The 21,883-nt window shown below is 48.0% G+C and overlaps 1 protein-coding gene and 1 long non-coding RNA gene across 2 annotated transcripts; both read right to left on the bottom strand.

Moving 5' to 3' along the window:
• Positions 1–1,154: 1,154 nt before the first annotated feature.
• LOC134728675 (uncharacterized) lies at positions 1,155–3,937 on the bottom strand. Its single transcript, XR_010109327.1, has 2 exons — positions 3,815–3,937; positions 1,155–1,530 (listed from the first exon to the last, which is right to left on the bottom strand). It is a non-coding gene; the product is annotated as an uncharacterized LOC134728675 (long non-coding RNA).
• A 3,229-nt stretch (positions 3,938–7,166) lies between these two features.
• LOC134728599 (progesterone receptor-like) lies at positions 7,167–20,411 on the bottom strand. The gene is made up of 3 exons (XM_063594529.1): positions 20,283–20,411; positions 17,008–18,212; positions 7,167–9,460 (listed from the first exon to the last, which is right to left on the bottom strand). The coding sequence occupies exons 1-2, from the start codon at positions 20,409–20,411 to the stop codon at positions 17,580–17,582; spliced, it is 762 nt and encodes a 253-aa protein (XP_063450599.1). The 3' UTR covers positions 7,167–9,460; positions 17,008–17,579.
• Between the last annotated feature and the right edge of the window lie 1,472 nt (positions 20,412–21,883).

Consider the following 21,883-nt stretch of genomic DNA (forward strand, 5'->3'; position numbering starts at 1 on the left):
TGATGTCAGAAGAGCGAGCACCGAAGACAGAAAACAGCGTCCTACACTCAGCGACAAGGAGAGTTTGAGGAACACACAAGGAGATCTGGAAGCCCGTGGTGTTGCCTCCTCACCAGGAGGCCACGGTGGTCTTGGGAGGTGCCCATGCTCTACTCTGTGTGCCAGCTGAGCAGGAAGTGGACAGAGAAGCAAGGTTGGGTCACATTCTCTGTGTAGAGTGTTTCTCCTTCTCATCATATGTTTATATACTTGGAGGGGATGGGTGGAGATTTCTTGCACGCATGGATTGTGTGGTGGTGAAGGTGGGGCAGCTGTCACCCGAATAGTGAGCATCATACCCCACAGGCAATTCCCCAGCCCTCAGCTACTCCCCACCTCCCACCTTCTCCAGTGTCTGTGCATCCGCTCTGCACATCCACATGTGTTCCCACCTTCTCTGGTGTCTGTGTGTCCGCTCTGCACGTACACATGTGTAAAGAACTTGACACTACGACCCGGTCAGGAGACAGCAGCAGGTGTGTGAGGCACGAAGCCAGGAGGAGCCAGGGCTGCAGCACAGCAGGGAAATAATAAATTTGTGCTGGAAAAGGGTGCTTGGGAGGAGAATCTAAGAACCTCATGGAGAAACATGGTTTGGGTACGAGAAGGAATTTGTCCCACATTAAGAAGTAGATAGAGGCATATGTTTTGCGAACCCTGGGAAATGGATGGGAACCCCCAGGCCCCAGGTGCCCCATGCTTCCCACAGTGGACGCCATGGGGACAGCCTCAGCTCACTGTCAGGGCCTCCACCTCCAGTGGGTCAGCTCCCTGGCACCCAAATATGCGAGGCTACTACACGCCGGGCACTGTGGCTGGTGTTTCAAGAAGCTGTCAAGGTCATACAGATACAAAGTCCACAAGCTGGAAGCACAGACTGGGGCCGGTGATAAAAGTTGACCACCCCTTCTGTGGCTCCCCACCCCTAGCTGAGAGTCCAGGTGGCAGTGAACCAAGCTCCTAGACAATGTGGAATGTACCGTTTAGGCGTTGAAGGAACGCATGAACACTTGTATTATCTCAGCCACGGGGAAGACTTGACAGAGCCACTGATTTACAGCAATCTTACTGTGGCCTGTACCCAGTCTGTGAGAAAACTATGCAATCATACAAGATTGTATTTAAGGTTCAATATGTTTTTAATTTTTCAAAAGACATCACTTGGGGGTAGGCCCAGATTGGAGAAGCAGGAGGTTTAGGAGCCGATGAAATGGAAGGTGTGGATGTGGGAGGACACTGCGGAAAGACAGCGGAGCCTGCAGGTCTCATTCTACGCACCTCAGGTCGGTTCTGTGGCCGTGCTGGGCTCCTGGGTCAAGGTGGACAGCTGAGCAGCTGTTTCTCTCTGCTTCTTCCAAGTCCCCATTAAAATTATGATAATAAAATGGAAAGATGGAGACCAGCAGTCAAGTGAGTAGGGCAGGGGTCATGAACTTGAGCCCAACACAGGAAGCTTGAAGAGCGTGGAAGCCACAGAGAGAGTCTCCCTCCCTGCAAAGGAACAGCAACTAGGTGAAAGGCAAATTCTCACCAGCAACAGAGACAGGAAGCCTCCAGCTGCTCAGAAACCATGTCCATCAATTCAACTCTTGAGAATAAAGGTTGAATAAGGACATTCTCAGAAGAAAAGAAGAAATCTTATGAAAATAAAAACACTATCCTAGAGTAAGATAAACAAAACAAACAAAAGTTGTAAGAATTTGAAAGAAAGAAGAAAAAAATGTGTTCTTAATCGTAGATGATATTTTCTGCAGAGAAATCCCAAAATAAGATATAGATAGATGATAAATACTAACAAGAGAGTTGGGGGAGATCACTCGATATAAAGATCAATGTACATCAATTTGTTTTTATAACAAAATAGACAGCTAGAAATGCATTTTATAAAAGATGTCTTTTACAATATCAACCAAAATTGTAAGTTTCCAAGAAACTAATCTAAAATATGTGCAAGATTTTTATGAATAAAATTACAAAATTGTTTTAAAAGATGTAAAGATGGCTTAATGGAAACGTATGCCATATTGACAGGTAAGAAAAGCTGATGTCACACATAAGGGGTTTCCAGATTGGTCTGCAGAGTCAAGCCCAGCCCAGTGTGACCTGAAAGTGACCCTGAGTGCAAAGGCCCTGGATCTGCCAAGACACTCCTGAGGACAGGAGCAGCCCATGCTCTGACGGATACCACAGCCGCTCATGGATTCTTGGCAATTCCTGCACTGCGGTCTGGGTGAAGTGAAGGGAAGCACTCATAGGTGGCCCCACAGTCCCAGGTATGGCCCAGCAGGTGTGGGCTGTGGTGGGAAGGACGGGCTGCAGCCGGGGGACCAGGCCTTCACCGGGCACCGCAACAGCCCACGGTTCCTGGAATGAGTGTACCTCGGACCTCACAGCTCAGCAGCCATTAATTCCCACACGCCCAGGTGTGGCCCAGCTGGGTACAGGCCACAATGGGAAGGATGGGCTGCAGCTGGGGGACCAGGCCTTCACCGGGCACCACAACAGCCCATGGTTCCCGGGCTGAGTGTGCCTCTGACCTCACAGCTCAGCAGCTGTTAATTCCCATGGCTCAAGGACCTGTGGATGCTGAAACCCTAAACCTTCTACAGGAGAAATGAGAGAACAGATTTCTGACTTTGGTGCAAGGACAAATGCTCTAAACAAGATCTAAAAATCCATTAACAATACAGAGAAAATGGACAAAGTTGACTACATTAAAAATATGAATTTATCTTTTCAAAGTTCTATTGTTCCACACCATTGTAGGAAGATTATAGTAAACAAGAATAGACAGTTTCAAGTAGCTGGAAGGATACTGAGTGTTCCCTACACAAAGACGTGGTCAGTGTTTGCATGGCTATGCTAATTATCCTGACCTGAGTGGCACAGGCATGCATCAAAGCATCACTGTCTACGCCGTAAGGATGCACAAGAATCATATGCCAGTTACAACATAATCTACATCTTCAAGTCATTTGAAAACATAGAAACTGGTAGAAGGTTGGCAGCACACAGATTAATAATTAGCAAAGACATTTATGTCCAGAGTATATGGAGAATTTCTAAGAATCCACAAATAACTGAAAAACCAGGCAAGAGGGAACTGGGCAGAACCATGCAGAGCCCGTGCATGAGGAAGATAGAATAAGAAGCTCTGGATGAAAATGGACTCATACGCTCTAATTAGCAGCCCCTTGTTTGTTATTTAGTTCAACTCCTTATTTTCTGTAAATCCCAAAGGCTGGGTCCTTTGCTGGGAGCAGGTATGAAGGGAAAGGGAAAAAAATGATGGTGGCTCCGAGACGCACTAGAGCCTTCTCCATGGGCCAAGCAGGACCTTCTCCTTCACGTAAGACCATGCCTCCAAGGTGATGGAGCCATTTTACGATGACATCTGCTGCAGCCACAAGGAATAAGAAAACTCAGGTATTGATCTTTCTATCTCATTCGCCTCTAAATGCAGGGACGTGTGGGGGTCCCGTTGCAGCCTCTGAAGAGCAATCTCCTGTGCAGTTCCTCTCTCAAAAACAAAACCGAGCCGAGCCGCAAGTTCACTCTGCCAGGCCCTCTTAGACACAGATCCGTGCGGAGTGGCCTCAGCCATCATGTGGTACTAATTTAGGTTATTGCAGCTCCATAATGACCCTCACTTTACCAACAGTCAGTCTGACAACACCCCACCCCACTGAGTTGCTAAAATATTTTAGAATCCATTCCAGAAAATTGCTTCTCCAGATTTCCGAGTAGCAACTGCTATTGATTTGATTGCACTCACCCGTGTAAACAGAATGTTTGGAATTCTTCATACGTTTCCCATTATTTAGTGTCACACAAACCGTATAACAGAGGCTTCGAGCAGAAGAGATTCGGGACTAAGCGGTGTTTGCAGATGGTCCTCAGTCCGTTCCACGACCAGTCTCAGGAGACACAGATCTGTGGGACTTGCCATCCAGGAGCTGTCATCCTCTTAAGCTCAGCGAGGTCTTGGTCACCCTCCTCGTCAGCCCCAAGCAGTGCCATGTGTGTGGCCAAACCCAAGCTGCTGTGTCAGGCATTTGGCCGCAGTCCTGGCCTTACCCGGCTGGTTGTTTGCATGGCCGGCTGGTAGACGGTCATAAATAAAGTTCTGAGCCTTCCCCTCAGGGGACAGAGAGCAAAGCCCATGGCCTGGGGCTGCAACAGGGGTGCATGCAGAGACACACATCCTCCCTTCCTGCGGGGCTAGCACCACCTGAACTTCCAGCACCACCAGGTGCTGAGGCCACAGTGGGACAGAGCTGCTCCCTGTCTTGGGATGCCGAGATCACAGTGGGTCAGAGCTGGTTTCTGTCATGGGACATCAAGGCTGCAGTGGGACAGAGCTGGTCCCCATCAGGAGACATCGAGGCCACAATGGGACAAAGCTGGTCCCCATCGTGTGACATTGAGGCCACAGTGGACAGAGCTGGTCTCTGTTATGGGACGTTGAGGCCACAGTGGGACAGAGCTGGTCCCTGTTGTAGGACGTTGAGGCTGCAGTGGGAAAGAGCTGGTCCCCATCTTGGGACAGCAAGATCACAGTGGGACAGAGCTGGTCCCCATCATGAGACATCCCTGGGGTGAGCTCTGTCCCCTTTGGGGTACCGTGGGGGACAAGCAAGGAATGATGCAATCAAGATGCAGAGCCCAGCGAAGGCAGAGCATGTCCTAAGCACACAGGGGTTCCAGGGCAGCTCCATCATCCCATGACCTGGGCCATGTGTGAACACCTTCAACAGGCAAACGCAGCATCACTCTACTCCTAATTTGCTTCTGTCCCTGGGTTTTAAATCTTAAAGCCTGGCACCAAATTCCAGCTAACCACTCAAATTAAACCATGAGAACTTTCTCAGCTGCCCCGACGCGGGGGCCTTCCCAGGCGAGTCCATCTCCAGACCCCGAGTGTCTGTGGCCGCCACCCTCTCTGCACTCGCATCACCCCCACCTCTCCCATCCCTGCTGCGCTCAGAAGCCACTCTGGAAATGCAGGAGGATGCTGCCCCTTCCTCGCTGTGCTCTGCCTTAATTCTGAGAGAAATGCAGGCTGCAGAGGGCCAGGCATCCCACCCCAGGCCCCCTGATGGCATCCCTGCCCCCACTAGCAGGCCTGGCCAAGGCTGGGATCTCCCCATCATGCTTGTGTCTCTCCTACAGGGACCCCATGTCCTCCCGCAATTCCATTCCCCCAGACAGCCCAGGCACCCTGCAGAGGTTTTGCTTGAGTGAACAAATAGACTCCTGCATGGCTGTCGGGAGGGGCAGGCCAGGCAGCAGAGAGGGACTTGGACTGGAGCGTGTGGGAGGGAACTTCTCGTCTTCAGATCCTGACACCACCACAGGGGAGCGGAGCCTTAGGTCAGAATGGGAGTGGCAGGACTCAGCCTCCAGGCCAGACATCTGCAGCCATCCATGCCCACGCTCCGGCTGATAGGGCCAGGGTGAATCCAGCACCAGGGGCCAGGCCCACCAGGCACTCAGCTACCTCCTGCTCACCCCTGGCTGCTGACTTGTCCTGAGCTCAGGGCTGCACTGACACCCTAGCCCTTCTATTTGGACTTTTGGAGGATTCGCCTCCGAGAGAGCTGCATTTCAGCCCCATGCAAATACCTGCTGGCCGCAGGGACCCGGACACGCGTGCGTTGCCACTCCCAGAGCGTGTACGGTGTGGATACAGGAGTCCCCTGGTCCGCGCTGACCCCGCATCTATGGGTCCCTTGGTCCCGTGTCTGTGAGTCCCCTGGTCCATGCTGACCCCGCATCTGTGGGTCCCTTGGTCCCATGTCTGTGAGTCCCCTGGTCCATGCTGACCCCGCATCTATGGGTCCCTTGGTCCCGTGTCTGTGAGTCCACTGGTCCATGCTGACCCCGCGTCTGTGGGTCCCTTGGTCCTGTGTCTGTGGGTCAGCTCTTGCCTTTCTCTGCTTTCTTCCTTCACCCTAAGGGTCAGAGCCTCAGGACACCCACTATCCAACTGGTCTGTGATTATGATTTTTAAAAAATATCCTGTGCTTTGATTAGAGTTTGATTTCGTTTATTATTAACCCAATTATTTCTCACTCAGCCTCAGCTGACCCTTGTGTGGGCAGCGTTCACGGGCTGCCCCAGGAGGCCCTCCCTGGAGCGAGGGCTGTCCCTGGTGCCCTGACACACAGAATGGTGCCAGTGTCCACAGTTAGGATCAGAAGAGCTAGCTCCACTGGCTGGAATGGCGGTGGGCTTCTCAACCTGCCTGCTTTGGTGAAGGAAGTGACCTGGTCGGGGGGCCTCCTGGTTGCCTCCACCACAGTCAGGAAGGACCGAGCCCTCCAGCGACTTGTCAGTGACCTCTGTCCACTGCCCTCGCCTGAGGGCTGGGCTGAGCTGGGCCTGGACCCACCCTCAGGGCCCCTGGAGTGGTGGGCAGATGTGCTGCTTTGCACTGGGACATCTCAGGACAACGTCTTACACAGATGCCATCACTAATCATGGCCCTAATGAGACTGAGCTCTTGTCTAAGATCCGTATAGAAACCTCGGTGCCAGCGACTGACCCCGACCCAGGCCGGGAGCGGCTGACAATGCAGCCATGCAGTGAGGCCGGGCATGCAGCAGATCCTGGGAACCTGGAAGGGCCAGTGCAGTGAGGCCAGGTACACAGCAGAGCCCAGGAACCTGGAAGGGCCGGTGGCTGCATGGCTGCCGTGATGGCATCAACCTTCTGTGAGTTTTGATGGTGAGTTTTGATAGGTGCCCTTCTTATCTCTAGAAATGGTCAAAAGTCTATCAACTACGAGTAATCTTGTCATTTAAAAAAGATTTTTTGGAAGAACTCAGTTCATGAAGACACATGCGTCCCACTTGCTTCAATCTGGCTTCTGCTTCGAAACTATTACAATTTTGTTCTCAAAGCCACTTTCAGCAGACACCTCATTGGCCCCTGCGCACCCCACATCCTAAAACCCTTGTTCCTGGCCTGCACCCTTGTTCCTGGCCTGCTCTCTTCCCCTCCTCCCCATAGGGTGCTCCACGCCCCTTTGGTGACTGTCAAAACAGACCTGGCCATTCTGTAATAACAAATGGCCCCAGCTCTCAGTGGCATAAAACAGAAAACGGTTGTTTTGCTCATGCCAGGTGTGCCTGCAGGTTCCCGAGTTCCTCCAGTATCAGCCATCCCAGCCCCGTCCAGACCTACAGGGGAACTCCCTGCAGACATGCCCTATGCCGGGGAGACAGGAGGGCAGGGCCATCCCCCTCCCATGTGCTGGGGCTCATGGTCAATGGCACTGGCTGGGCTGGAGTACGTGGCTCACTCAGGCTGCTTCAGAGTCTCCACCTGGCCATGAACAGCAGAAAGAGGTGTTTTGAATTTGACAATCTTTTCTTTTCTTTTTTTTTTGAGACAGGGTTTCACTTCCGTCACCCAGGCTGGAGTGCAGTGGCATGATCTCAGCTCATTGCACCCTCTGCCTCCTGGGCTCAAGCAATCCTCCCACCTCAGTTTCCCGAGTAACTGGGACCCCAGGCGTGCGCCACCACACCTTCTATTTTTCGTTTTTCTGTATTTTTTATAGAGACAAGTTTTCGCCATGTTGCCCAGGCTGGTCTCAAACTCCTGAGCTCAACGAATCCGCTGCCTGGGACTTAACAATCTATGTCTTTATCTTGTCCCTGCACATTCGCTTATGAATTTTGCAAAATATTTCACCTCTGTGAGTCTCTCAGTTTCAGTTGAATATGGGGGTGTCTAGTCCCCACTCACGATGCTCTTGTGATAACGAGGCAGAATCGTGGAAAACATATTTATTTGGGGTGTGGCATGTTGGCATCACTTAACAAATAGTAGCCCATGTTAGCAGGATCTTAACTATCCATTTAATGTATCTAGCCAGATGTTAATTTCCATCAAGGTAGGAACCAGATCATACAAAAAATAATAAAACAAGGATTGATATAATCGCTATTTCAAGATCTAGGGCTGCATCATGATTTTTGTGTCCTCCCAGGGCATGTAGAATAGTGTCCAGTAAATAGTTATTAGAGAATTAAAGAAACCTCTGGTTTTTATCTCAGGTAGTTCTATTGAAACACGGCATCTGCAGGGTGATATGCTGCAAAAATTAAGAGCTTTTCACTGAACCACAGCCTCAAAAGGGTCTTCTACCAAACCAAGTGACATGAACATTGGGAAAAAATAATTTTCTTTCTTCCAAGACAGATGTGGCTGGCACAAAGCCCATGTTTTGGGAATACAAAATGGCAATGGTATTGATTGCCGTAACAAGCGTGTGGTTTCTGAGAGCTGAAGATGGAAACTGAAGGTACGTGTTACTTCAATTGCCTGCAGGTGTGCTGTACTTAATTCATTAAAGATGCATTTCAGAGTCGTTTTGAAAAGATTACCTCACTGATGTGGGCCAGGGTTGCCAGGAATCATGAGCCGCACTGGACTAAACCCACTTCTCAGTGACTCCAAACACCACCTTCGAGGTTGTGCAGGTTTCCCCAGAACACTTGGGTGGACTGGAATTTTGAGTAAGGACATCTATTAGCTAATCAGTGACCAACTATTTTACTAAAACACCTTTGCCCTCAACTCTGTTCAGATTCCCTCTTTTTTTTTCCCTTGTTGCAAAATTCTTATTAGGAAAAAAAAATACCACCATTATAGTTAGCAAAGTTGCATGTATAAATGCATAAGGATTTTATTCTATTTGGCTCTAGTCTAAATACTTAAAGCCTAGTCTAAATACTTAAAGTTGAATTATGTTTTGGGATTTATAAGGGAGAAGTATACAGACAACCTGGAGAACTACCCTTTTTTCAAACTTACCTCTTCAAAAGACAAATGTGAGCATCACCAGGCTGCAGAGAGAAAGCAACTGTTCTATGGGATGAGAAAGCTGCCTCCTTGAAACATTTTAGATGGGATTACCTCCCACGCTTATGGGCTATGCTCACATCCGTTCTACAAATAGAAATATCTTAATTTAAAAAAAAGTCAGGTTGAAACACAAATGCAACGGGGATTTGAAGCACTTCATATTGTCACCGCTGTTCACGTCACGGCATGAACGTGCTTCCATGATGTTCACAGCCTCCCTACATAGAAGCCTCCTTAGCTTCCTGAGCCACAATTTTCTCATTGTAAAGACTCCCCATTCCACCCACTTCTCTGCCTCATAAGGAGTCTCTGATAGGATGATCCTCGTGCCTTAGCAGGCGAGTGAGGCCGGCTGCTGGAAGACGCCAGCCCCAGGTGCCACCATGCTTAGCAGGCAAGTGAGGCTGGCTGCTGGAAGATGCCAACCCCAGGTGTCATCACTGTAACACAGCCAGTGCATTTCCTCTGGCGGGTGGCTGTGGGACCCTGCCCCAGGCTCCATCTGTCCAGACCGTGCATCTTCCAGGGCTCATTCACGCTTATTCTGGAGGTGAAAACAGAGCGAGAAAGGGGAGGATCTTTGGGAACTTGTAGGCAGATGACAGGAAGTGTCACTTGTCATCTCTGCCTACATCTCCTGAGCCAGTGCTAGCAGGAGACCTCACCTCTGGGAAGGGGCTGGGAAGTGTCCACAGTGAGCAAGTGTGGCCGACAGAGAGAATGTGGATGTGGGGGAGCCCTAAGCCTTCTTCTCTGCCAAACGCACCACGATAGTAATCACGACTTCATAAAACTGACCCTGCTTTAGACATTCACCATAAAATATGCACCACATGTGCAAACACTCGTCGGGTGAGCAAGTTATTTTTTCTCTTGGAAAAATCATATTTGTAAAAAATATACATTACTGTGTTCCCAAAACTCCCAGTTGTAATTATCATTAAAACTACAAAGATCTTGATGTGATGCAAATTCAGTTTGTTTGGATGCACTTACCTCCATCCATTCATTCACACTGCAGTCGCATACTGTATTCTCCAGCCCTTCATTCACTCTACAATTGCATACTGTACCCTCCATCCTTTCATTCACTCTACAATTGCCTACTGTAATCTCCATACCTTCATTCACCTGTGATTGCATATTGTATCCTCCATCCTTTCATTCACTCTACAATTGCATATTTATCCTCCATACCTTCATTCACTCTATGATTGCATATTGCAGAGCTGCACAACTCTGTGCAGATATGAGCCTAAGAGGCAGACAGAGCCTGTGTCGTGTGAGCTGGGTATCGGAGGTTGCAATCTAACAGAGAGAAAGAAAACAAAACACCCAGAATTGTATTTTCTGGGAAAGAAAGAGCTGGTACGACAAACTCAGAGGAAAAGTGGCTGCTGGGTAAAAATCCCTCTGAGCTGTTCCACGAATTTCATCACTGAAACTGCAGCGATGCTATCAGTACATTTTTGGTAAATTACCTAAAATGACATAAATGCCAATCATGCTTTAATTGTTGATAACAAGAGAACCAAGATGTGGTGACCTGACCTCCCCAGATGAAACCCAACCAGTCCACTGAGTTCAAACTAGTCCCACTTCTGGGTATCCACAAATCACTGATTCCTGTTCTCTCAAATCAGATTTGGAAGTGACATGTACAAACTCATTTTATAGAAACCACACATAGAAGTAAACTCCACCGTCATCCTATGACGAAAGGGGTCATGGGGGCGTCAGTGTCTCCCAGGGGTGCTGCATACATCCGGTTACTCAGCGCCCTCTGGCCTTGCTATCAGGACATGCCCCAGAGCCAGGGGGCTCAAGCACACTTGCTGGGGCAGCTTAAGTCAGCCTAAGTGTGCGATCCTCACCTCCAGGCAGAGCTGATGCAGAGGACTAAGGTGCGGGAGGGACAGCCATGTAGGCAGCGGCCCGCAGGTGAGGGCCCACAGCCCAGAGCCAGGGAAGCCTGGAGCTCTCCCCACCCCATGGTAGCCCCCTTCGGCCACCTCTGTGTTTACCTCTCGCCTGTTCTCAACATTCCTGGCAACGCTGAGGCCCTTTCTCATCGTCTGTCTTCTTCTGGGTCCTTTCCTCCCCAGGCCAGTCCCCCTTGTGTTCATTTTTACCTGGATACAAAGTGGAAGGTGGAGGGGAACTGGATTCTCGAATGGCGGGGCTGAGTGGGGTGGCTCCACCTCACCCTTTTAAAGGCTGTCTCTGATCTAATGATTCCTGTTACTTAAAACCTTCGATGACACATGACTTGTTTTAAAACATCATCTGTGATTCCCAGATCTTCATGGGAGTTGGTGTCCACGCAAGACTGGCAGAAGAGGAAGAACAGACTTAATCCAGGGAAAGGGAAGAGAGCAAGTTGGCAGGTTCATTCCTGCTGATGAAATGCGGAATCTGCTGGCCCCAGAGCTTGGGGGCTCAGGGTCGCCTCTGCGTCTCAGGGCCTGTCCACAGGGCCCTGTGTGCTCTTTTTCTCGAAGAGGGTTCTGCAAACTGTGTGAGTTCCAGCCCCCAAACTTCTGTATCTGCCTCTGCAAAGTGGAATCTAAGAATCATATAAGTTGAGCTCTGGAATGCAACATTTCAAGTTCTATGATTTCATTTTTATGATAACCTCTACATTATTAGTTTGAAAGGCTCGTCTTTTGCAGTGAGAATTAGTAGCAGTGAGAATTAGTAGTTGATAGAATTCATGCAAGACACTGTTAGTCTTGTGGACGCCAGTTCTCAAGGTGAATACCCTGGGCACTATCGCGGAAGTGGGGGCTCCAGGGACCCAGGCGTCACTCACTGCTGGCTTAACCCTGTGCTGCCCCAAGGACGTGGTCAGGCTGAGGAGCCAGGCTGATCTTGGGGTTCTGAACCACGTCTGGAGCCAGAAGACCTGCATGCCAGCCCCAGCTCCACCAGCCACGTGCACGTTGCTCATCCCACTTTCTTGGGAAAAATGAACAGTCAGACCCTCTGAGCTGGGGCAGAAATGGAGTGGAGAGCATGGCAGTCACGGAAGGCCTCACACACCCTGGCTCTCACTTTCTGTGCTCTTTCTTATGCCTCAGAAAGCGATTTTCCATTTCAGGGTCGACCCCTTCCTAGTTAGGGGCAAACTTTGAAAAAGTCAAGGAGACCAGACCCCAAGACAAGGACTGTTTATGATGTGAGTGGAGATGGAGAGCGTGGCCCACAGTGGAACCAGGTCATGATGTCCATTTACAGGTGCTCACGTGGTGCGTATCACGGAGCTGAATGACCATCACCTGGATGCAGCGCAGAACATCAAACTGGAGACTTCTGAGTTTATCACACGTGGGGCACAGTAACGGCAGGTGGGAACTGAGGTTCTAACATGGCACAATCTCTTTAAATTCCTCACGTTAGAATTCATTTCAGGCAAGTCCTGGGTGAATTAGTCATAGCGTCTGTATGAAGAAGTGCCTGTTTGCATTGAGAGGAGGGTGACTGTCCTCTTAGCTCAGTGTGCCTTGTGGGGCCCCGTGGGGATGCTGCTTGGCAACGGTGCCTCCCCTGCACCTTCCCGCCAAGTTCCAGTGTCTCCTTCAAACCCAACCAGAGCCCCCAACTTCCCCAACTGGCCTTTAAGGTCTTCCCAGTTAGATTTCCTTCTTTCTTTTCTTCATGTTCCTCACAGGTGCTCTTAAACCTCCTTACATTTCTCGTCATAACCTTCATCAGGTCGGAGGCAGTGTTTCACATCCAGCCTTCCCCGCGAGTCACGTGCTCAAAAGAGATAACAAAACCTGTTTCTTTCCTTGCGGTGCTTTGCAGTAATAGGCCTTCCATCCAAATGCATTGCACTGAACTAAATTTGCAACGATGATTTGCAACTCCCTAGGAACTCTGAAAAGCACGCATGCAGTTTTCAGAATTCCTGAGGCTCAGCTCTTTCCTGAATTTTCCCTGTTCCTATACTTGTTGGTTAAGTTCCCTGCCTATGTTCCCTGACACCACCGTGTAAACCCTTGTAACGCAGTAGTGGAGAAGGCTCGTCAGCCAACTCCACGCTGTTGTCAATGCAGACGCTGTCCTGGGAGAAGTCACAGCAGCCGTCTGCCTGTTGAGTCTCCAGTGCTTGGTGCAGATCCAGATTCAATGAAAGGGACTGTCATGGAACAAAAGATCCATGCTCTAGTCTGGCTGTGTGTGTGTGTGTGTGTGTATGTGAATGGGTGTGTGTACATGGGTGTGTGTGCACATGTGCATGTATGTATAAATGTGTACAAGTGTGTATGTGTGTGCATGTATGTATATATGTGTGTTCATGTGGGTGTGTGTATGGGTGTATGTGCACATGTGCATTTATGTATAAATGTGTACAATAGTATATGTGTGTGCATGTGTGTATATATGTGTTCATGTGGGTGCATATGTGTTTATATGGGTGCATGTGCACATGTGCATGTATGCATAAATGTGTAAAAGTGTGTATGTGTGTGCATGTGTGGGTAGTATGTATGTGTGTTCACATGGGTGTGTGCACACATGCATGTATGTATAAAAGTGTACAAGTGTGTATGTGTGTATTTGTATATATACACATGTTCATATGGGTGTGTATATGTGAATATGGGTGTGTGTGCACATATGCATGTATGTATAAATGTGTATAAGTATGCATGTGCATGTGTGTATATATCTGCATATATGGGTGTGTGTGCACCTGTGCATGCCTGTATAAATGTGTACAAGTGTGTATATGTGTGCATGCCTGTATATGTGTTCATGTGTGTGTATTGGTGTCTGTGAGCTTGTGTGCATATGTGTATATATGTGGTGGGTGGTGTGCCTATGTCTATGGATATGTGAAATTTTCTTTGGGTAATTTTTGGAAGCACAACTTTAAGCAACGAATCTCTAAAATGTGCATAGATTCAGCCACAGAAATATAGCACATTAATATAGCAGCAGGCATTAAAACTTAATTTTAAAAGCTATTTGATTAGCTTAAGCTCTTTGAGCTAATTGCAATCCCGAGATTTTTTTGGAGACTTAGCTTGGGTGTTAAGATAAAACCATGTGTAGAAAGTTTGTTTCACATGCTGACTAAATTAAAGACACCTGGAATTCTAGGACATTGGCAACATTAATGTTCAGATGCATTTTCTTTGTCAAAATTAACTGTCTCTCTCATCCTGTGAGGTCTGGGGTTCACTGTTGTGATGAGGCCCAGTTACTAGCACCTCTAAATGTAGAGTAATTTATTAGAATTTAAGAACCTCATCCAAAAATGTCTTTGAACCACCTAGTTCCAGCCAAGAGTTCTGGGATTTGGTCAATTACCCTCATTTACATCTCCTCTGGGGCGTTTAAGACAAAGAACTGAGATGCCCTCACGGGTGCAGGTTAATGTGACTGTGCCTCACAGTTTTGTTTGTTTTCTAAGAGTTGCCATATTTTGTGAGCAGACATGAAAGGCTCTGTTCCACTGTTTTTCTGTGGCTTGGTGGCCGCCAGCTTCCCTGGCAGTCACAAGCATGGCTGTGGGTGCAGACGTGCAATCCTCAACAGCACCTTGGCGGCTCACGCGTTTGATCCTGTACAGGTGAGACTACCAATATTCTACAGTTTGTATTCTACAAAATCAGCACCTTGGGAATGATTCCATCTAATACAGCAGACATTAAAGATACAAGCCCGGTGTCTCCACGGGTGAGACAGTCACGGGGGATGCTGGAGAGAGGGCAGAGCTCTTGGGTTCTGCCTGGCATCCATTTGAGGACTGTGCACTCGCAACGTTAACTCACACAGTTGATGTTCTCATTAATTCAAGACCCTAGAACTGCCAGTCTGAGAGGAACAACCAGGGTTTCCCTATCAAGTCAATGTCTTAGTTAACCTGTGCTTCTTTATTTTGAGCAAAAGTAGGGATTGTTTTCTCTGGAGATTGGAGGTTCCTAATTTTGTGCACACCTACTGACAGTTCGTCATATCTATACATACGCATATGTGTTCATGGGCCACATAACATTTTGGTAAAGAATGGGCTGCATATACTGAAAATCCCTGCTGCCCAGGGCAGTTGCAGCCATTGTAACCATGCTAAGGTCCCAATACAACACTTTCCTTACATGTGTGTGCTGACGCTGGTGTAAACAAACCTGCCACTGCTAGTTGTATAAAAGTGTAGCACACACAACTATGTACAGTATGCTTAATAATAAATGACTGTGTCGCTCTTTCATGTATCTATTATTCTACAGGGGTTCCCAATCCCCAGGCCGTAAACCAGTACCAGCCTGTGGCCTGTTAGGAACTGTGGCACAGCAGGAGGTGAATGGCATGTGAGTGAGTGTCACTGCCTGAGCTCCGCCTCCTGTCAGATCAGCAGCGGCACTGGATTCTCACAGGAGAATCCAGTGAGAGCCCTGTTGTGAACTGTGCATGAGAGGGATCTAGGTTGTGCACTCCTTATGAGAATCTAATGCCTGATGATCTGAGCTGGAACTGTTTTATCCAGAAACCATTCCCCCCAACTCTGGTCCATGGAAAAACTGTCTTCCACAAAACCAGTCCCTGGTGCCAAGAAGGTTGGGGACTGCTGCTACACTATATTTTTAGCATTATTTTAGAATGTACCCCTTCTACTTAAAAAAAAAAAAATTGGTTAACAGTGAAACAGTCTGCGGCAGGCCCTTCGGGGAGGATTCCAGAAGAAGGCATTAGCGATGACAGCGCCATGGGTGTTACTGCCCCTGAGGACCTTCCAGGGAACAAGATGCGGAGGGTTAGGGTTAGGACAGTGATGTTGACGATCCTGACCCTGTGTAGGCCTAGGTTAATGTGTGTGTTTGTGTCTCAGATTTTAACAAAAAAGGTTAAAAAAGTAAAAGTAAAAATAAAATTAAAAAAGCTTATGGAACAAGGATATAAAGAAAGATAATATTTTTGTAATCTGTACAATGTGTTTGTGTTTTAAGCCAAGTGTTATTACAAAGAGTCAAAAAGATTAAAAACTTAAAAGTTTATAAAGTAAAAAGTTATTTCATTAAGGTTAAGCTAAGCTTAATTTATTATTGAGAAAAGAGAAATATTTGCGATGAACTGAGTGTTGCCTAAGTGTAGAGTGTATATAAAGTCAACAGTAGTGGACAGAAATGTCTGAGAGTCTAGGCCTTCACAGGCACTCACCACTCACTCACCAACACCCAGAGCAACAACTTCCATCCTGCAAGCTCCTTTCGTGGTAAGTGCCCTATACAGGTGCACCATGTTTATCTTTCATACCATATTTTTACTGCACCTCTTCTACGTGTAGCTATGTTTAGATACACACTCTCCACTGTGTTACAGCTCCCTGCAGTTCCAGCACAGCCATCTGCTGTACAGGTTCGTAGCCTAGGAGCACGAGGCTACACCTTATGGCTGAGGTGCGTCATAGGCTGTAACTTCTAGACTCTGTTCACATATACCCTATGATGTTTTGATGTTTGCACAATGACGAAATTGCCTAACAATGCATTTCTCAGAATGTACCCCCAGCGTTAAGCAATGCATGACTGTACACATAAAACCTATACAACCAGGAATCAAGTGGCCAAGGCTAGAAGCACATGTGTCCAGCCATGCGTAGAAGCAACACGGAGTTTCTACTGACACCGAACTTCACCTGAGTTTCCAGGCCCTGCAAAAGGATGGTCAAGAAGCTCCACCCTCCACGTTCCAGAAATGGTTCCCTGCGAAGATCACCTTCCTCGCAGGACGTAGAGGAGACCCAGGGGTTCTCTTTCTACCCGGGCAGGCCAGGCTCAGACCCTCCAAATTCCCTGTTCTTGTCTCACAAGTAACTGACCACGGTGGACGAGACACCCACAGTGACGGGGCCATCCAATGTTCCGTACAGGGAGTAGCAAGCCCTGGCCTGCTTCTCCAGGCGTCTGCTAACCCCAGCCTAAGACCCCTCCCGCTGACCATCCTGCCCATCCTCCCCCGTAGGGCGTCTCTCTGGCGGTGGTCATTCCTTCTCATACCAGAGAAGCACATGTCTTCCTGAGTGGGAGACGCTTCGGGGTCTCCTGGCTGGAACCTCTCCCTGTTGAGAGAACCCTTCCTTACCTGAGTTCAGATGTGTTATTTTATTGGACACAGCACCACCTAGATATGTCCTATTTATCTGCAAGGCAAGTGCAAGAAAACCTGCTAAGATAATATGTGTGATGCAATCTGCATATTGCAATGTTTTAGTTTTTTCCCATTTTATAGTCAATAACTTGGGTTTCATTTTCCGTTCTCTAAAATGAGGGCTGGGAAGAGTTAGGCAGCATGTCAGCGCTAGGTGGCGCCCGAGGATTTTTCTTTTAACAAATGATCCCAAATGTTCTGGAATTCGCGGTTCTTCCCGCCCAAAGCGCCGCCGCGTCCAAGGGCGGTTACCACACCGCGTGCCAGGGCGCGCCTTCCCTCCCGTGGGCCTCGCAGCGGTCCGGGCAGGTGGCTGAGGGTGGCCTGTGTTCGTCTTTCCCAGCTTTGTGGAGGTGTAGCTGGGCCTGTGGGCACACGGACGCCCTCCCTATTGCGCTGATGGGCCCGGGGACGGTCCCCGTGTCCCTGGAGCTGACAGAGCCGCCATGCGCGGCCGAGGACTCTGCGGATTCACCCTGTTCCAGGCTGCGCCGACTCCGCTCGCTTCACGTGTGCTGTTTCCTCACAGGTCGGGCCGGACGCGGACACACCCGCCTCCGTAGGCCTGAGCGAGCCTGAGCCCCTGGGCGCGCCGAGTCCCCGCCGAGGAAACGTCCCATGTGGAGACACGAGGCTGCTGTGGACGCGCCTCCTCCCTCTTCCCCGGCGCGGCTCCCCCGCACTGGCGCTGTGGACTCGGTGCGGCTCCTCCGCAGCGACAAAATGGAGTCATCAGGCCACGCTGCTGCGATGGAACCCGAGGCCTGCGGGGCCGGCAGAGCCCGCGGCGTGTTGGCCCCGCTCCTCAGAGGGGCCGGTGAGGGGCCTATCTCCCCGGGGTGGGCCGGAGCCAGGATGACCGAGCATCGCAGCCGCGTGGACGGACCCGTGGTCAGGGCGCCGGCTGGACGGTGAATCCGGGCGCCTGGAGCAGCGCAGACCCCACGGGCCTGTGGGGTTGCTGGACCTTTTAACCGCGTCCCGGGCCGGGGGTCCACATCCCAATTCCGACTGCAGCGCCACCTGAGTGCCGGCCTTGGGGGCCACCGTTTCCCTCCTGGGACGGCGCCATCCCTCTGCCTCGGCTCCAACAGCTGGGGACGGCGGGGAAAGTGGCAGCCAGCGGCGTCCGGGGCCACCTGGGACCGGGCTTGTCACCTCGCATTCCAGAAAACACAAAGCCCTGAGCGCCGGGGGACTTTCTCTAAAAACACAGTTGGCCACGCCTCACTGAGTAATTCGTGCTTCTTCATTTTAACAAGACAGATCATTCGTACACCAGCCAGACCTCACTCCAACCCTAAAAGTAACCGTAACTGTAAAAAATATCCAACAAAGCTAGATGTGAAAACTGGTATGAGCTGTTAAAACAAGCATAATTTTATTTGTCTTAATTGCTAAATACACATATGTATTGCATAATATGCTCGATATTATACAAATATGCTTACTGAGTAGATAGCAAATGTCATATGCGAAGGCCAAATCAATTGGGGGCATGAGGTATTATTGTCTATGTTAACTTTTTAAGCAAAATATATTCACCTCCAGCTAAAATTTTCATTTGAAAAAGTTAAAGATACCATCAATAAGAGGATTATAAAGCTCTTTTGACTCATTAGTAATGAAAAGCAACCTCAACATATAAAAGGAATTTTAACCATTGTGAAATAATATAATATATATTTAAAGCTGTGATTTTTTAAATCAGCTTTCCTGCAATAGCATATTTAATGTGTCAGTGATAGATATTTAAGGTAGCAGAATTAAAATATTAGTAATATGGACGTAATCATGCTTAAAATCTTAAATGTTTTAAGACATTTTTCATCAAAATAGGTAACCTCAGTACTTTGCAATTATAAACAATGAGGTGTATAGTATGTACTTTGTTATTATTGTAATAAATGTTAGCTAAAGGATAAACCTTACTTATCTTCCCACCTAATATATTACTCATGAATTGAACTTTCAAGCAAGGGTGGCAGAAAATAAAACAGAAGAGGCGAATGTTAGCTTCCTGCAATCCCATGTGTGTGGGAAATGTGCGTCTAGCGGCAGGCTATGATTACTGCTTAATGAAGGCTGATATAAACCTCACCCCATGCCTGCTGGAAACAGATTCATTCACACGATGCTCCAGCCTGGGACCAAGGCACGCAGTGCACAAGCAGCAAGGTTCGAAAATGCTCCTGGAAGCAAAAGTCTAAAAACCTGGGCACGAAACGGATGGGATATTCAGGTTTGTCACACGCAACTGGATGGAATTAAAATAAGTGACATGAATTGACATACTGAAAAATTCAGCGTGATGTGTAATGAGGAAGATGATGTCAGTAGGAAAACACAGAGACCTGAGCCAGTTGTAGGGATGAACGAGAAATAGGCCCCAGCGTAAGTCACCCGAGTCCCTGTGCTGCCAGCTGTGGACTTCTGCCCTTCCCCTCCCTTCTCCTGTCTCTTTCTCAGTCTCGGCCTTGGTCTGTCGCCTGTAACAAGAACTTTCAGACAACTTCCAATCAAAGGCACCTAAATCACAGTCACTGAAGCAAGGACAAAGTGCCTGAGTCATACATTAAAGGAGTGGCAGGAATCTTGGCTAAGGGAGTCACATCGAATTAATACAGAAATGCACATAAATATAAACACATAGCTGGGCGCAGTGGCTCACACCTGTAATCCTAGTACTTTGGGAGGCCGAGGTGGGAAGATCAGTTGAGGTCAGGCGTTCAAGACCAGCCTGGCCAACTTGATGAAACCCTGTCTCTACTAAAAATACAAACGAAAAATTAGCTGGGCATGGTGGCACACGCCTGTAATCCCAGCTACTCGGGAGGCTGAGGCAGGAGAATTGCTTGAACCCAGGAAGCAGAGGTTGTAGTGAGCCGAGATCGCGCCACTGCACTCCAGTCTTGGCGACAGAGTGAGACTCTGTCCCAAAATAAATAAATACAGATAGATATCCATGCAGATGGTCAGAGTGCCTGCTGCCATCCCTGGGGGCCGGGCTCAAGTCTCCCTGTGATGTCTGCCGAGTCTTCCAGGCGCATGCCTGTGTCTGCTGCTTCCCCGCCCGGCTGCCGACCCTCAGGTGCTTTTCTGCACCATGTGCTGTGAGAAGCTGGGGCACTGGGGGTCAGGACCAGACCCATCCATGTTCCTAGGCCTCCCCGGAGCACCCAGCACCCTGCATTGATGATAAGGAATACCTGCATCTGCACATTTCTATAACTTGATGATGTTCTTCTGTATCTGGCGATGTCATTAGCAGCTATCCCTTCAAAGGTGAACTCACTGAATTCAGTAATTACAGAGGAAGAAAACTGAGACGAGACCATGATGGGACTGGTAGGTGAAGAGCCGACTGACAGCACTGTCTGTAGGCACCAGGCCCTTAGACCCCTCAGACACTGCTTGGCTTCATTCATTTATCCCATCAGCAAATGCTGACTGACATTTTATTTTTCTTACCTCTGTTTCTCCTACCACATAAGAGGTGGTAAAACAAACAGAGGTAAGAAAAATAAAAATGTTTTCCTTCCTTGGGAGCAGACCTTCTCTAAGAAGGAATTAAATGATAAAGACACACAAACACAATGAAGCAGGGTAGCTGCGGATTGTGACAGCTCTCTAAGAAATAAGCCGGGGCCACGATGGAAGGGGGTGGGGATCCTTGAGATGAGATCAAGGACAAAAAGGAAGTCGTGGGACAACTACGTGGAAAACAGTCCAGGCCAAAGGAAGCCAAGGGAGAGCAACATCCCCACCACAGCGGGGGGTTTCAGGGACACTGGAGAGGGGGCATAATATGATCATGTAGGTTTCTTAGGAAACGGAAGGACATTGGATTATATAGCTCAAGAGAATTGGAGAAAACTTGGAGGGTTTCAGTAGGGACAGGACATGATTATATTTAATTCAAAAATGCCACCCTGGTTTGAATCAGGCACAGATTGCAGAGACCTAGTGCAGGACCAGAGGTGACAGATGGGGTGAGGTGCACCTGGTTATGTAGATGGTGACGTACGGTATTAAAATGTGTGTAGTAGAAAAGAAGAAAGGCCGATAATTAATTTCCGTCATCTCAAGAAGTTAGAAAAATGTCAACAAGTGAGCATCAAGAAGGAAAGAGTTGTAAAGATTAGAGTGGCAATTAACAAAATAGAAAACATCATAATATAGAAAACCTGAAGATGAGAATAGTCATTTGAAAACAGTAATAAAATTGGCAAATCTCTACAAGGACTTGTAAAAAAAATTTACTTCAGCATGAGGATATCAAGAATAAAAGTGTGTCTAACATTATAGACTTCAGAGTAAACAAAATATTTAACAAATTATTAAAAAACATAACTTACTAAAATAGACTGAATATATTTCCCCAGTAATCATTAAAATAGAACTTACCGCCAAAAATCTTCCCCCCAAAAACTGCACTTTAGGACTTTAAATTACGTTTAGACAGTGTTTAGATTCATGTCAGTTTCAATAATGGTTACTTAAAAAATAAAAAGTTAACAACAAGAAAGGGAAAATGTGAACTAAATCACTCAATCTAATAGGAGTCAGGATAGTAGAATATGAAACACTATTAACAACTTAGATAAATATAAACCATAAAATAAGCCACTAAACATCAACTCAAATATATCTCCCATCAAAATGAAAATAAATGGACAAAACATGTTAAATCAAAATCAAAATCGAATTGATTGTTAAATTGAAAATAAAAAATACACATAGTCAAATCTGCTTACAAAAGACTCATCAAAACTTCAAAACAGACATTTTGAAAGTATTACTTTAGCTT

The sequence above is a fragment of the Pan paniscus genome, chromosome 12 (genome assembly GCF_029289425.2).
Source record: "Pan paniscus chromosome 12, NHGRI_mPanPan1-v2.0_pri, whole genome shotgun sequence".
Lineage (NCBI taxonomy): Eukaryota > Metazoa > Chordata > Mammalia > Primates > Hominidae > Pan > Pan paniscus.